Consider the following 14,597-nt stretch of genomic DNA (forward strand, 5'->3'; position numbering starts at 1 on the left):
GTCTCTATAGGATCTATAGGGTCTCTATGGGGATCTATGTGGTCTCTATGGGGATCTGTGGGTCTCTATGTGGTCTATGGGGCTCTGTTACAGCTTGGGGTGGGAGCTGCTGATTCATAGGACCCCGATATTAGCGTTGTATCGCATTGAGGAGCTTCGTTCCGTGCTGTTCTTTGCTCCTATTGAACGTTTGTGAGGCTCCTTGCTGCGGGTGCGCTGTGGGATCCACCTTTGCTCTCTCCGTGATGAAACACGTCATCGTGTTTTGTTGCCTTTGCTTTTCCTTCTCCTTTTCTTTCCCCCCCCTCCCTTTCCCATCTCTCTCACATACTCACTATGCAGCCCCCAGCTGCTGTATTACATTAACCCCCCCCCCCACCATTGGGTTGAATGGACCTGCTGCCCCTCCAGCCCCTCCCGTGGGCCTTTTGTCCGTCCCATTTGAAATCATTGCTTTTTTTTCCTCCCCCATATATATCTCTTGGACTGTCTATTCTTCCTATGAGCAATTCAGCCTCAACTTGGCCATTTCTTTTTGGGTAAGTCAGCTGATCCACTCGCTGTTTGGCCAGCCATCTTAGGGAGGCTTTTGGAAGAGGGTCGTGCAGATCCTGTATTCTCTTTTATTTCCTTATTTTTTCCTTATTTTTTAATCCTTTTTTACATCCCCAGTTAATTAGCACCGAGAGCTTCAAGCTCTAACTGTGCATTTGCTTCTTTTACTCTATATCTGACTTAATTATGCTTCTATGGGAGCTGCCGGTGCAGACCTTAAATCTCAGCAGCTCTTCGTTCACATGTGGATTTCCCCATCTCTCTATTCAAGCAGATGTCTTCAGATACCTGCTTCCTCTAGCCTCACTTTTCTCCTTTTCTCTCCCCATAGAGACCCCATAGAGACCCCATAGGTCCCCATAGAGACCCCATAGGTCCCCATAGAAACCCCATAGAGACCCCATAGGTCCCGACAGAGACCCCATAGGTCCCGACAGAGATCCCATAGGTCCCCCATAGATCCCCACAGGCCCCCATGGAGACCCCACAGGCCCCCATGGAGACCCCACAGGTCCCCATAGAGACCCCATAGGTCCCGACAGAGACCCCATAGGTCCCCCATAGATCCCCATAGATCCCCCATAGGTCCCCACAGAGACCCCATAGGTCCCCATAGAGGACCCCCCCCCCCCCCAGCTAATCATCTGTGTTAATACAAGACCTTAAATAATGGCCTAAAACGTGGGGGAAACATGTATTTCATGGCTCTAAAAACCCAACCCTGCTCGCAGATGCCTTGGGGCTTTAAGGAAGCACTCAGTGCTGCTGGCAGCTGGTTGCTGAGGCTCCGACCTGCCTTTGTTTCAGCTGCTGAGCGCTGACTCCCTGGCTGTGCCGTGCCCAGCTGGATCTATACACGGTGGGGAAATGGCTCTTTGTATTTAGGGGTTAGGAAGAAATGTATTGATGCGTATCTACGACAGCGGGTTTTATAAACGGGGATATCTCCTTTCTCCGACCGTTGAGGTGGATTATTGCGTTCGCTTCCTGTTGAAACTAAAAGGTTTCCTGCCCCGCTGGAAGGCCGTAATCAAAGATCTGCTCCTGCTGCTCGTGGGGATGCTGGATGCTTCTCTTTTCATTTACATTCAGTGGCTTCACTATGGCAAACGAGGTGTTACCAAGGGCTGCGACGCAGTGAGCTAAGATCAGACCGTCAGTGCTGACTGCATGCAGTCTCTTCAATAAATAAGTACGTTTTAGTTAAGAAATCCATCATAAGTTCATTGCTGTGCGAGCTTTGCAGCCCTGAGATGCGATTGTGTGGCCGCAGATTGCCACGTAGGACCTGGGAAGTGATTGGAGATGCTGTATTCGTACTTGAAACTGAGGTTGCTGTGGATGCAGGCAGGTTTTTGCTGCTGTCCTCAGCCATATTGTGGTAGCTGTGCTCTGTGTGACTAAGGCTGCAGTGATTCTTCCTTGTTGTGCTGCTTGCCACCAGCTTCACATTCTCTATGCATAGAAGCTGATGGGTTTTTAAAGGCCTTTCTCCCCTCGCTCCCCAGTTCCCAAAGCCTTTCCCATTTCCCATACCTGCTTCTTCTCCCCCCCTACCCTTCGTGTTCTCATTGTGGCAGCTCCTCGAGCAGCTCGGTGCCGTGGCAATGACACCCTGCTGCGGCTCCGTGCGGCGGCAGAAGGTCACTGGCAGCTCCTTCCAGGATTTACTGCAAGTCATTGCCTCTCTATGGCAGCGGTTGCGCCGCATCGAGCCTCAGCTCAGCGTGGATTCATCCCCAGCCTGCAATATAATCCGTGTCCAGCTCCAAGAAGCTTCTCTCTCCTTCCCCGTCTCATTCTGTTCCCCCCTTGCAATACGAGGTTAGGTAGGCAGCAAGAAGGCAGCTTCACCAGCACTTGCTTTAATTGAATTACTTTTCTCAATGATTAGAGATTACGGAGTTTAGTAGTTTTAAATATGCTAATCTTTAGTGAAAAGGCAGAGAGAGCTCTGTGCTGGGGGATTAGATAGAGCTATTGTATAGAGAAATATGCTGTGCTTCCTGCTGCCTTTGATCTTGTTTTATCAGGTGGATTTCATCAGCCCTAATGCCTCAAGTTGAAGAAATTCAGGCTTCTGGGTCACAGCAGTTAGTGCATACGTCACCTATGCTAGGCTGGCTCACAGTAAATATGGTATATGATCAAACACCTTTAGTTTTGGCTGGCGGGTGGACTTACTTGTCTGCTTCTGTCCATTTTAGAGTGAGCAGAATGGAATCCTGGCGCTCTGTCATAGAAAGATTCTTCCATCCTGTGGCTTTATTGCAAGCAAGTCTGAAGGGCACGAATACGTACAGATAGCAAAACGAGCCCCTGTTGTCTCTTAATGCGTTGCATAAGATCTAAAAAAAAGGTAAATTAAAACCAATTAACGATGCTTATCACGAACCGAGGTTTTAATACTGAAGATGCTGCTAAGTGCTGTGTAATAACTTGGAGACTGTAAGTTTGGAAACCATTAAATAGTGAGCTGTGATGGTGTTGGGATGGATGCTGGTGGACGTGGTGCCATAGGATCATAGAACCAGCAGGGTTGGAAAAGCCTTCCAGGATCTTCCATTCCAACCATCTAATGGGGTAACTAGAGGGTGGGGGGTGGCCTGGCACTGTCTGCATAGGCTGCCATCCCTCTGCAGCTTTAATTCCTTTTCTTTTTGAGGAGCTCTGTGCTTTGCAGGCGTGTCGGTGCTTTGGTATGTTTTCCTACCTATATATGAGAAACAGCGAGCCTGCAAGCTTGGATCTCCTAATCCCCTCTATATAAGATAATGGATTCTTATGTGCAGCAGGTGATGATGGCACAGGGTCCAGGTTCTGCAAAGCTGATGTGTCTGCAAAGCTCACCACTCTCTCTTTAAACAACTTAACATGAAGACACCTGGTGAAGTACAGGTGGATGCTGATGCCCATTGTAGTTGCTTCCATTTTCTTACAGAGAGATGGGACGTACTGGAAGCGTTTCTGTGACTTGATGCCAGTAGCCCTGGAGATGCCACTCAGTTATTCTGGGATTTGCAGGCTCGTAGTGTTCTCTCATCTAGACATGCGTAGGTGTCATCAACACACAGCATTAAAGGCTTTGCTTTCAATCTGAACTATATTTGCCCGGAACTGAAAGGCTCTTGAAGAAATACTGGAACAGCTGCGGTGAGCACTTACCTATTTTGTCTTCAGACATGACCAGAACTGGTGGGTTAATGTTGTGTTTGGGGATCTTGGAGGTCTTTTCCAACCCAAATGATTCCATGAGCTTGACGTGCCTTGTGGTGTCCCTGCTTGTTGAAGGAGAGTTGGACTAGATGGACCTCAGGTCCCTTCCATCTCAAAGGGTTCCATGATTCTTTCAGGGCCCTGTGGTCCCATGGGCTTCTTCCTCCACAGTTGGATCTACTTTCTTCATAGAATCACAGAATGATCCGAGTTGGAAGGGACCTCAAAGATCACAAAGCTCCAACCCCCCCCCACCACAGACAGGGCCACCACCTGCAGATAAACCTGCTAAAGGTGAAACCTCCTTAACTTTCACTGGGTCTCTGTTCCATCTCCATTTGTTACTCCTTCAACCTTTGTGCTGTGAATGTTTGAGGCTGTATCCATGAATGCCTTTTATCCCGCTGACTGATGCTATTCAGTCATTTGCTTCTGGGAGAGCAGTCAGCAAACAAACCCCACTCCACCATTCCTGTAATTAATGCAGAGGTTCGTTGATTCCATTGCTCTAAATGCTTCCTGTTACGCTTCCTGTACTTACCTCTCTCTAGGTTTGAGTTACAGCCAATTCATTTTCTTAATGCTCTCGATGCGTGCAACGCAAAGGGAAGGGAAATGAAATCTAGGATAGATGGGGAGCGAAAAAGAGAGGGGCCCACAAAGGGTGGATTTGCACTGGCGTGGCTCCAAGCAGTGTCTGCTGCAGGACTGACTATTATTGGGACTTGTGGCTCTGCCAAAGGGCCAAGGAGCTTCTGCTGGAGTTGGGGAGAGTGATTTGGTGTAATGGGCTGTATATGGGGTCTCTATGGGGTCTATGGGGTCTCTGTGGGGATATATGGGGTCTATGGGGTCTCTATGGGGTCTCTGTGGGGCCCTGCAGTGGGCTGTCTGCAGAGTAGTGGGCAAGGCAGCGCTGCATTAACTTCGCTGCTGAAGTTTCATTGCAGCTTGTAGGGCTGGGTACTTCCATTTGTTTTAATCACAGAATGACCCGGGTTGGAAGGGACCTCAAGGATCATGTAGTTCCAACCCCCCTGCCTAGCAGGGCCACCAAACATACACATTTACTAGATCAGGTTGCCCAGGAGACCCCATAGAGACCCCATAGATCCCCATAGAGACCTCATAGAGACCCCATAGATCCCCATAGAGACCCCATAGATCCCCATAAAGACCCCATAGATCAGGTTGCCCATGGCCCCGTCCAACCTGGTCTTGAACACCTCCAAGGACGGGGCATCCACAACCTCCCTGGGCAGCCTGTTCCAGGGCCTCACCACTCTCCTAGTGAAGAAAATGAAGGTATTGTCCTCTCTGGGAGTAGAAAATAAGCACTGGTGACCGACTCAGTCCTCTTTTCTGCCAGCAGTGGCCATAAGAAACCCTGCTGGGTGGGATGGGAGGGATTTTATTTACAGCCTGCCAGTGGGATGTGAACTAAATGGGTGATTGAATCATCCAGAAGATGTCTGAGGTAGCAGAGGAAATGGAGGGAACAAAATTCATTGCGAGTGTTGCCAGCAGGAGTGGAGTGTGCACACAGAGATCGATGCATCCCGGAGGGAGCAGCGTGTGCTCAGAGCCAGGAGAGAGGGCATTCAATTAGAAATGCAGGTAAATGGAGAGCGCTTTCTTTTGTGAAAGCAGCTGAAGCTGCAGGTAATGTTTCCTGATGGATGCAGGCAGCATTGTGAAGGTAGATGAACAAGGCTTAACTTTCATGTGTAGCAGTATTAATTGGCAGCGCGATACTGTGCTGCATTATCTCCTTTTTCAAAGCCAGTTCTGACCTCTTCTTGACTTCACTGGGCAGGTCCTTATGCTGGAGGTCCTCCACCTTTTGCCTTTGTTGCTTTTGTTACCTGGTATGTTTTCTTCTCCTTTTAAACGTGTGCATCTGCTCCTGAAGCATTTATTGAGTATTGTGTCCTTGGCTTGCTCAAAATGGCTGCAGATCTCTTCACGTCTGGCATCGAAGCTGGAGTGGCTGCACTGAAGCAAAGCTCCTCATTCTTGCTTGGATAAGGCTGTAGGAGAACCCCTCAGCGTGGCAGGTGAGAGCAGCAAGAGGCTCAGCTTCAAATGGCTGAGGAAAGGCTGGAGTCTGGCGTGTCATCTGGAGGAAATCCTGAGCTGTTTGGCCTTTCCTGCTGTCCTCAGAGCACCTTCCAGCACAGCCTTGGCATGTCGTGTCTCTTCCAACCCCAGCTCAACTTTTTATCATACTTTCTCAGCTTCTCCTTTCTTATCAGTCCTTTATTTATTCAATTCATAGTTACGTTCCTATTCATTTTGTTCTCCCAAATTCCTTTTTTCCTCTCTGATTTAATCTTTTTTTAATTCTGGGGGGTCTAAGCAGTCATTGGAGTGGCTTTTATCCATGCAATTAACTCTGTGACCATAATACTTATCCACTTTAGTTTTAGTTGCCTTTAAACTTAACTCAGTATGACTTGGATAGGGATTATCCTGTAGCTGCATAGGAAGAGGAAGGTGGGAAGGCTGCATCCCATCGCATTTACCTCTTTATTTGCATGTTGGAATATAATAACAGACCTGAAAAAGAGCTTTCCTCACTGAATGTATCCCAATGTTTGTCATCATCTGCTGGTTTGCTCTTAAAAATTGTTTTCCTCTTTCTCTATTCGAGAGCGGTTCCATCTGTTTATTTATGTCTGCAGGCTTCTGGAAGTGTTGAAGCAAGTAATTTACTGTTAATACAGTTGCGGCCTTAGGAATTTTACAGTTTTACTTAACGTCACACAAAGGATTTTTCTTCTGTGAAATACAACCGACTTTTCCATCAGATCATTAAACTGCAGAACACGCAGTAAATATGGGAGGAGCCTTGTGCTAATTGCTACCACGTTCTCTATAGTAAGCCCTGACCACTAGAGAAGAATTCCCCCATAGAAATGTGTGGTTGATATTTTAAATGGTTGTTGCAAATGGTGCAGGGCTTACACTGCTAAGGAAGGGTGAATCAAGGAGTCGAGAGCTGTCTCTGAATGCTTCATTTCAGGTTCAGTCAACCCTCAGCTTTTGGAAGATGGGGCAGTAGAAGTGCCCTACATCAAGTGTTCACAAGGAATTCCAGGGCTTCTCAAGCACTGTCCTAGAATGCCTGACTGGAGAATCTGCTTTTACATTGGATCTCCAGGCTGCTTTGTTCTCAGTAGGTGATTCCCCACTGCCACCATACAGCTGCTCAGGTTGGAAAAGACACTTGAGATCGTCAAGTCAAGCCACAACCCAACCATACTGCCATAACTCTAACAACCCCCTGCTAAATCATGTCCCTGAGCACCACATCCAGGTGGTTTTGAACACATCCAGGGATGGTGACACAACCAGCTCCCTGGGGAGCCCATTTCAGTGCTTAACTACCCTTCCTACAAAGGAGTTCCTCCTGATACCCAACCTAACCCCCCCCCTGGTACAACGTGAGGCCATTTCCCTTCATCCCATCAGCAATATAGTGGAAGGTAACGACAAGCACTTGTTGTGTTGGGCTTGGTGGCAGCTCTTCTATGCGTTTTAATGACAAACAAATGTGACCTGTGTTTTCAGTAGCATACATTTGAGACTCCTTGAGATCCATGTTGAGGTGCTTGAAGCTGGCTTTGTGCGTGTGACAACCTGCAGCCCAAAATCATCCTGTTGGAAATGAGTCTCTTCTCTGTATTTTGGAGAGTAAAGGTTAGTTTTAAAGGAACTTAACTAGTTTGTGTCCTTAGACTCTTTGTGTGAAGCAATTTATCCTTATTGCTACTTGAAAAATACTGCACAAGGAAAAGATTTCTCATCTCCAAAGGGTGATGCAGTAGCACAGCTGCCCAGGGAATACAGGGGGTCTCACTGTCCCTTGGGCTGTTCCAGAGCCATATGGGGATGTGGGCAGGTTGGGATAGACTATGGTTGTGCTTGGGGACCTTGGTCCTTTCCAACCTGAATGGTTGCATGGTGTGGATTGTGTGGAGCAGAGATGAAGGAGAACAGGTAGTGTAGCTTCTTAATGCGTGCTGGGAGTTTGGAGTCTGGAGTTTGCTTTCTACTGCTAAAAAATAAGTCATGGAATGGTTTTGGTGCTGAAAAGCAAGATCTTGTGCAGCTCTGGTACAGTGTGTTGGTAAACGTGCTGTCATCTGTTCTGGTGTCCTCTCTATTTCCCTTGTGTTGCTGTGGCATTGCGTCATACAGGCTAACCAAAGCGTGGTGTTGTGCAGAGGATGCTGTACATCCCCAGCTATTTTTTGCACCAGTCCCCAGGTGTTCTCCACATCCATCCTTGTCAGCTTGGATCAGCAAACACCGCCTGGATCCGCGCTGTGCTTTGTGGCGAGCTGTGCTTAATGAAAGTGCACAGAATGTTCTCTGCGTTTTTTTTCCCCTTAAGAGCTGCCTCTCTAGAAGCCAGGCTGCATTGACCTTAAATCAGGATCACTTTAGGACTTTGCTTGAGCTTGGTTCTGAAGAAACACTCGCCTGCGTTCACTATCTGAAGAATGAGTTTGAAAGAAGAGCTCTTATGGAAGCTGCTCTGCTGCTGGTGTTTGGGAAGAGCAAAGGTGAGGTCTTAGTTCCTTCAGGGTTGTTCTAACCCCCTGCTGTGTGCAGGGTCACCAACCAGCAGCCCAGGCTGCCCAGAGCCACATCCAGCCTGGCCTTGAATGCCTGCAGGGATGGGGCATCCACAGCCTCCTTGGGCAACCTGTTCCAGTGCGTCACCACCCTCTGGGTGTAAAACTTCCTCCTAATATCCAACCTAAACCTCCCCTGTCTCACTTTAAAAGCATTCCACTTAAAACCATATCCTCTAGTCCTAAGCTGCTGCAGTGAAAGGGCAGAATTTTCTTTGGGTCAGTGTAAGGTTAGTAGCTATGAAAGGAGGGAGCCACAGCATGAACTGTTGGGCATTGGTGCAGCACCTGGATCAGGTAAAGATTGGAGGGGTGAGAAGTCACGTTAATGATCTCTAGCACATTAATACGTCACCTGAAATTTCTCTAATTCATTGCTCTGAAGCCTTGGAAGGCTTTTTGGTTCGTGTTATTTCTTTTTCAAGGGCAAAACATGCTTAGGCAGGTAGGGATCATTTCTCTTAAGCATTCCTTTCAGCATGGGGTGCAGACTAACGTTGCCATCAGTAGCTTTGTATAGACTCACATGCTGCATACTGGGTTACGTGGAAACAGGACAAGGGTAGAAATAGTGTCCTCATCTGGGAGGGAAATTGGAAGCTAAGCATTTGAAGTGGATTTGGACCGCGTGCTTTGTAGCTGTGATTTCTCTGTCAGGCTTCCTGTTGACGTGAATAGCTTTTAGCAGGATGGATGATGGTGTCCATCCCTGTTTGCTTACCTTGCAGCTGGGCTGAAGGAGCTCTGCCTGCATTGCCAGCACTGGAAAGGATTTACTAAGAAAAGATCCAGCTGTGCTCAGGCATAGTAGAAAAACAGGGAACTGTGCCCCTAAGGAACTGAAATGAAACTCCATAGGCTGAAGGACAAGAGTAGATAATGCTCAAACACAGTGCCAGATGTAGTGGTGCCAGATGTCCTAAGGCTGTGTTTGTAGTGACCTGCAGAGAGCAGGGTTTAATTAGGAAGGCATCATATGGAGGTAAAGGAGCTGAAGCAGACTGCCGGTCATCAGATGTCATTGGAAAGGAAATTCAGGTTGAAGATGCACGTTTAGCTGCCTTTGTTTTGCAGGAGCATGACTTCTTCCCTTTGTTTCCCCAATAGGGCAGGGAGACACAGCTGGGCTATTCTTGGGAGGTTCCAATTATCCCTACAACAGCAGCAAATCTGGCTCCTTAGAGAGAAGATGATGGGAACCAGAGCAGTGTTTTGTTGAATGCAAGGTTAAGAGTTGGCTGCACTGCTGTAGAGCCCCTCAGTGGATGTTAGAGGATGGAGGTGGGTTTGCAGGGCAGCTTTGGGTTGGAGCTTATAGGATCTCCGAAAGAAAGATGTGCAAAATGCAAAGGAACTTGTGGATACTGCAACAGCTAAGCTGGTGATTTAGGGAGTGCTTTTGTTTGCCTTCTGTATATCAAGCGATATGTATAATGTATGAAGTCATACTGCAGCGTAAAAAGCAAATCTGCAATGCATTGAATTCTTCCAGCTATTCGAGAGTAAATTATTAGAACCCTTTCAGTAACACTTGATGGGAATTAATAATTCAGGTAGTTCTTTTAGCTGACGAAGATAATGCTCCCCAGGTCTGCAGTGTGCTCCTCGATTACAGGCTACACTGAGATGCTCTTCAGTTGGCTCTGAGTATTCGTGGTGACCATTCAATGGATGTTTGGAGTAAGGAAGAGGTGAGCATTGGTTTTGTCTCACAGGGAGCTGGAACACCATAAGGAAGGCAGACGAAGGCTGGGTGGGTTTGAAGCGGAGACATTCTAGTTTACTAAAAAATGAAAATCAGATCCTGATTCTGACTAGATTTGGAGCAGAGAAACGCAGTGTAAGTGATTGATAATTCCAGTTTGTAGGTGTTCCCATAGCAATAGAGAAATGTTTTCCAGCCTTGGACTCCCTGTTGGGCAACTACAATATAATATAAGCAGTGAGGATGGGGCTCAGTAAGAGTGTTGGGTTAATCCTGTTAAGATCAGGGTCCATTTGAGCTCTGTATTTCAGGGCAACGTAAACTGAAAATCTTAAGTTCATATGCTCTAACCTTATACTCTTCTGTTAGAGCTTTCCTGACTGCCATTGTGACACCACTGGTGCTGGGATTAAAATAGCCTTCATGTCATGCTGCTCCAGAACCATCCCTTCATCTCTGCTAAAATGGATTGCCTTCAGTTTCCTCATGTACTTGTAAGTAGTATCTGTCTAGGTGTTCTGTAGATGGAAGCACCTCTTAAAGTGAATTAATTAACCAGCGTGGAGGTGCTTTTAATTAGAAGCTTTTTGCTTGACCTGTTAGCAGTATTCAGTGAAGGCTTCCTGTGGGATTCCCTTTGGACTGGTGAGTCAAAACGTGTGAATCTTGTGATTCAGGTGCTGTGTAACTATTGGAGCTTCTTTGTCTGGAGAATTTCAGGCTAGAGCCCCAGAATGGCTTGGGTTGGAAGGGCCCACAATGATCATCTTATTCCCACCTCCCTGTCACAGGCAGGGTTGCCACCTACTACATCAGGCATCACATCTGGCTGCCCTGAGCCCCATCCAACCTTGAGCATCTCCAAGGGTGGATTAAAGGCAAGGTGAATGTTCCAAGCCTGACTGTTCCAGGCAGAATGACAGGACATGGAGTGCTGGAAATATCCTTGCACTGATGCTGTGAACCACTGGGTCTTTGTTGCTTCACCAGAGAGCTGCAGAGCAGCCGCTAGTGATACAACTCAATGTCATACTGTGTTCAAACGAAAGCTAGAGACGTCACAAAGACTCAAGCTGACTTGTTTTAATGTGTGCATTCAGCTTTGAGCTCAGGGATGGGCATGGCAGCCTTCAAAAAACCAGCTGTCACAGTTCTCGATGCATTTTCCCTATGGTAATGTAATGGAGGGCATTCAATTTGCAATTCCAGTTTATGCTGGAGTACCAGCACTGAAGATCTGTCTGTGGATCAACACTGACAGGATCCTGTCTGTGAAACCCCTTACACCAAGAGCTTTGCTTCTATCACAACCAGGGGCAGCTCTTGAATGGGAGAAGCTGCTGTTTTGCTTCAGTACTGAGAATTAAGGTGAGGGTATTTGGCTTAGCAGTGAATATTGGACATCACCCTGACTTCTGTGCTAAGTTTTGGCTTTCTGTATGGCTGGTTGGATATTTTTATATGATGTGTATATATATATATATATATATATATGTATGTATGATATATGATTTTAAGCATATATGATATATGATTTTAATTAAGCTTTGAATGCCTGGTCTAGTGGGCTGTGTCCCTGCCTATAGCAAAGGGGATGGAGCTAAATGATCTTAATGGTCCCTTCCAACCCAAACCAACCCGTAATTCTAGGATATAATGTCAGATGGTGTGGTTGTGTTCCTGGATCGCTGACGTTGCTGCTCATAATGCTCAAGTTTAAAGGGATGGAACCACTGGAGCTTCAGTGCTCTGATGGTTACAGCAAAAGATAACCCCACTTGGTCCTAATGTTAGCTTATCCTATTTAATCACAGTTATTGTTTGAAATCATTGAGGATTTATTCATGGATTCTTGTATAAACTGGCTCCAAACATTGTTTTGGAAACAAATACTTTATTAAAGGTATTTAAGCTAGAAATGCACGGTTATCTGTTGGTTTTCTGCCTTCTGTTTGCAAAATGTTTCTATGGCAATTAGTATCTTCTGGAATTGGTTGTGTCTGGACATCTGCTTGCAGAGCATGTCTTCTCTTGCTGCTTTCCCACTGCTCCTTAGGACATATGAAGAGATAGAAGAGCACGTGTTGTCTTTTGGCTTGTAGAGTCATAGAATGGCCTGGGTTGCAAAGGACAGCAATTATCATGTAGTTTCAACCTTGCTGTGTGCAGGGTCACCAACCAGCAGCCCAGGCTGCCCAGAGCCACATCCAGCCTGGCCTTGAATGCCTGCAGGGATGGGGCATCCACAGCCTCCTTGGGCAACCTGTTCCAGTGCGTCACCACCCTCTGGGTGTAAAACTTCCTCCTCAGATCCAACCTAAACCTCCCCTGTGTCTCCCTTTCCTTCCTGCAGGAGCTCTGCCTCCTTTCCTTCCTGCAGGAGCTCTTCAAGGAGCTGCTCAGCTCTTCCCATGGAGCATCTGTCTGACGTGCCTTAATTACTCTTGGTCTGTGGATGGGAGCATTCGACATCTTCTGAGTATTCGAAAGCAGATAATTAGGTATTTAAAACACTGGGATGTAAAAATTGGATCTTAGGATTAATTACTTACGGTCTCCTTGTGGATTTTTTGCTCAGTGCTGCTCTTGTTTTTAATAAGGTGTGTGAATGACAGAGCCTGCATGGAAAAATATGCTTCACAAAGTGGGTTTATCGCCATGGCCTTTAGCTGCCAATGTGTATAATGTGAATATTAAGCTCCCTCTGCGTGACAATAAAAAAATAACTTAAATATTGGGCTTTTAAACTTGACGGCTTCCAATTTGAGTGTAAATGCAACTTGATCCTTAAAGCAATCGGAACAGGAATTACGACAGCTAATAAATAAGCACGTTGTTATAGGAAGAGGCGGAGTAAATAGAGATGTTCTGAATCTCCAAGCCAAGCAGTGCAATCTGGATTGATCAACGTGCTCTTTTGTCTTCGTGAATGGAGTTACACCACATCTGTTCACTGCTTTATGTTTGAGCTGTGCAGACAAGGTCAGCAGGTGTGATGGGGTGGGTTGGGGTTAAGCTTGGGGATCCTCATTGCAGCCTGCCAGGACCTAAAGGGAGCCTACAAACAGGAGGGGAGTCAACTCTGTGAAAGGGGGGATAACAGCAGGACAAGGGGAAATGGTTTGGAGTTGAAGGAGGGCAGATTGAGGTTGGATGTCAGGGGGAAGTTCTGTGCTATGAGAGTGGTGAGGTGCTGGAACAGCTGCCCAGAGAGGCTGTGGATGCCCCGTCCATCCCTGGAGGTGTTCAAGGCCAGCTTGGATGGGGCCCTGGGCAGCCTGGGCTGGTATCAATGTGGAGGTTGGTGGCCCTGTGTGTGGTGGGGGGTTGGAGCTTCATGATCCTTGAGGTCCCTTCCAATCCAGCCCATGCTGTGATTCTCTGGTTGGCTTTAAACTCTTCTATGGGATAGCTGTCCTGATAACAGTTACTCTCTGGGCTAATTTTTGAAGTACCTTGAATGACTGTGATAAAGAAGTGGAGGTTTTCCATTGAGAACATTGACCCTTTGCATATTTCGGATAATGCTGACCCTTACACATGCCCTTGTAATACAAAGATGGCTTCTTAACAAAAGCTGTGGTGGCTCTCTATGAAATGCAGCCCTGTACCTTCATCCTGCTCCTCACACCACAGACCAGAAAGTCAGGGATGAAAGTCATTTTCCTGAAGCCATTTCTGACAGCTGTAGCTTCAGGCAAATTGGTGGAACTCAGGCTCTTAGGGAAGAGAAAAGAACTATTTGCTCCTGCCTGAACAGATTGTTCTCAAGTTGCTTTAGCAGAGATTCCATTTACATTCCTGTGCTCACAGGGATCCCAGGCATGCCCACATCTGTGGTCACTGTGATACAGAGCCTTGAGACTTCCATGCGTCTGTTGGATTTCACTGAATCACAGAATGGTTGAGTTGGAAGGGACCTCAAGGATCATGAAGCTCCAACCCCCCACCACAGGCAGGGCCACCAACCTCTATATCTAATACCAGCCCAGGCTGCCCAGGGCCCCATCCAAGCTGGCCTTGAACACCTCCAGGGATGGACGGGGCATCCACAGCCTCTCTGGGCAGCTGTTCCAGCACCTCACCACTCTCATAGTAAACAACTTCAATCTGCCCTCCTTTGTTGGTTGCTTTGTTGGTTTTCTGACACAGAGCTGATGGTTGTGGGCTGTGTTTTTGCACCACTTGAGTGCTTGTTGTAGCCTTATCTTCAATTTGCTCTTCCTCTGTTGTCTGTCTGTCATTTGAATGAAACCACATCAGCCGCAGCGATTTGCATGTGCCACTCCATTAACCACACTTTTGCTCTTGCTTGGTCATTTGCACACAGTGTGCGTAAAGAATGCATGTAAACATCTCAGCACTTTTGTTAAGGTCTATACAAGCCTCTAAGACTTTTTCCACTGATAATAGCTCCTACCTCTGCTAGTTCTTGATTTCCACACCAGCTTAAAGGGCATCAGTCATTGAGAAATGGG

At 46.9% G+C, this 14,597-nt stretch overlaps 1 protein-coding gene and 1 long non-coding RNA gene across 11 annotated transcripts in view; both read left to right on the forward strand.

The window, feature by feature from the left end:
* Nucleotides 1-14,597, forward strand: part of RAB6A (RAB6A, member RAS oncogene family) — a 53,018-nt gene that overhangs the window by 5,463 nt on the left and 32,958 nt on the right. For 2 of the 10 annotated variants that reach the window (XM_085536649.1, XM_085536651.1), the window contains exon 2: nucleotides 1,363-1,414. The exons of 5 other annotated variants lie outside the window; for them this stretch is intronic. Coding sequence is in view for 1 of the 5 variants with exons in the window: in XM_085536644.1 (XP_085392770.1) it covers nucleotides 8,280-8,342; nucleotides 10,489-10,613 (188 nt within the window). In the remaining 4 variants the exon portion in view is untranslated. Of the gene's footprint in view, nucleotides 1-1,362; nucleotides 1,415-3,496; nucleotides 3,709-8,264; nucleotides 8,343-10,488; nucleotides 10,614-14,597 lie in introns of those variants that run through there. 3 more of the 10 variants (XM_085536644.1, XM_085536648.1, XM_085536650.1) reach the window with 3 other exon arrangements.
* On the forward strand, nucleotides 1,610-2,949 carry LOC146762913 (uncharacterized). The gene is made up of 2 exons (XR_014942283.1): nucleotides 1,610-1,747; nucleotides 2,763-2,949. It is a non-coding gene; the product is annotated as an uncharacterized LOC146762913 (long non-coding RNA).

This window comes from Coturnix japonica, chromosome 1 (genome assembly GCF_054131305.1).
Source record: "Coturnix japonica strain WE chromosome 1, WE-NBRP24, whole genome shotgun sequence".
Taxonomy (NCBI): Eukaryota; Metazoa; Chordata; class Aves; order Galliformes; family Phasianidae; genus Coturnix; species Coturnix japonica.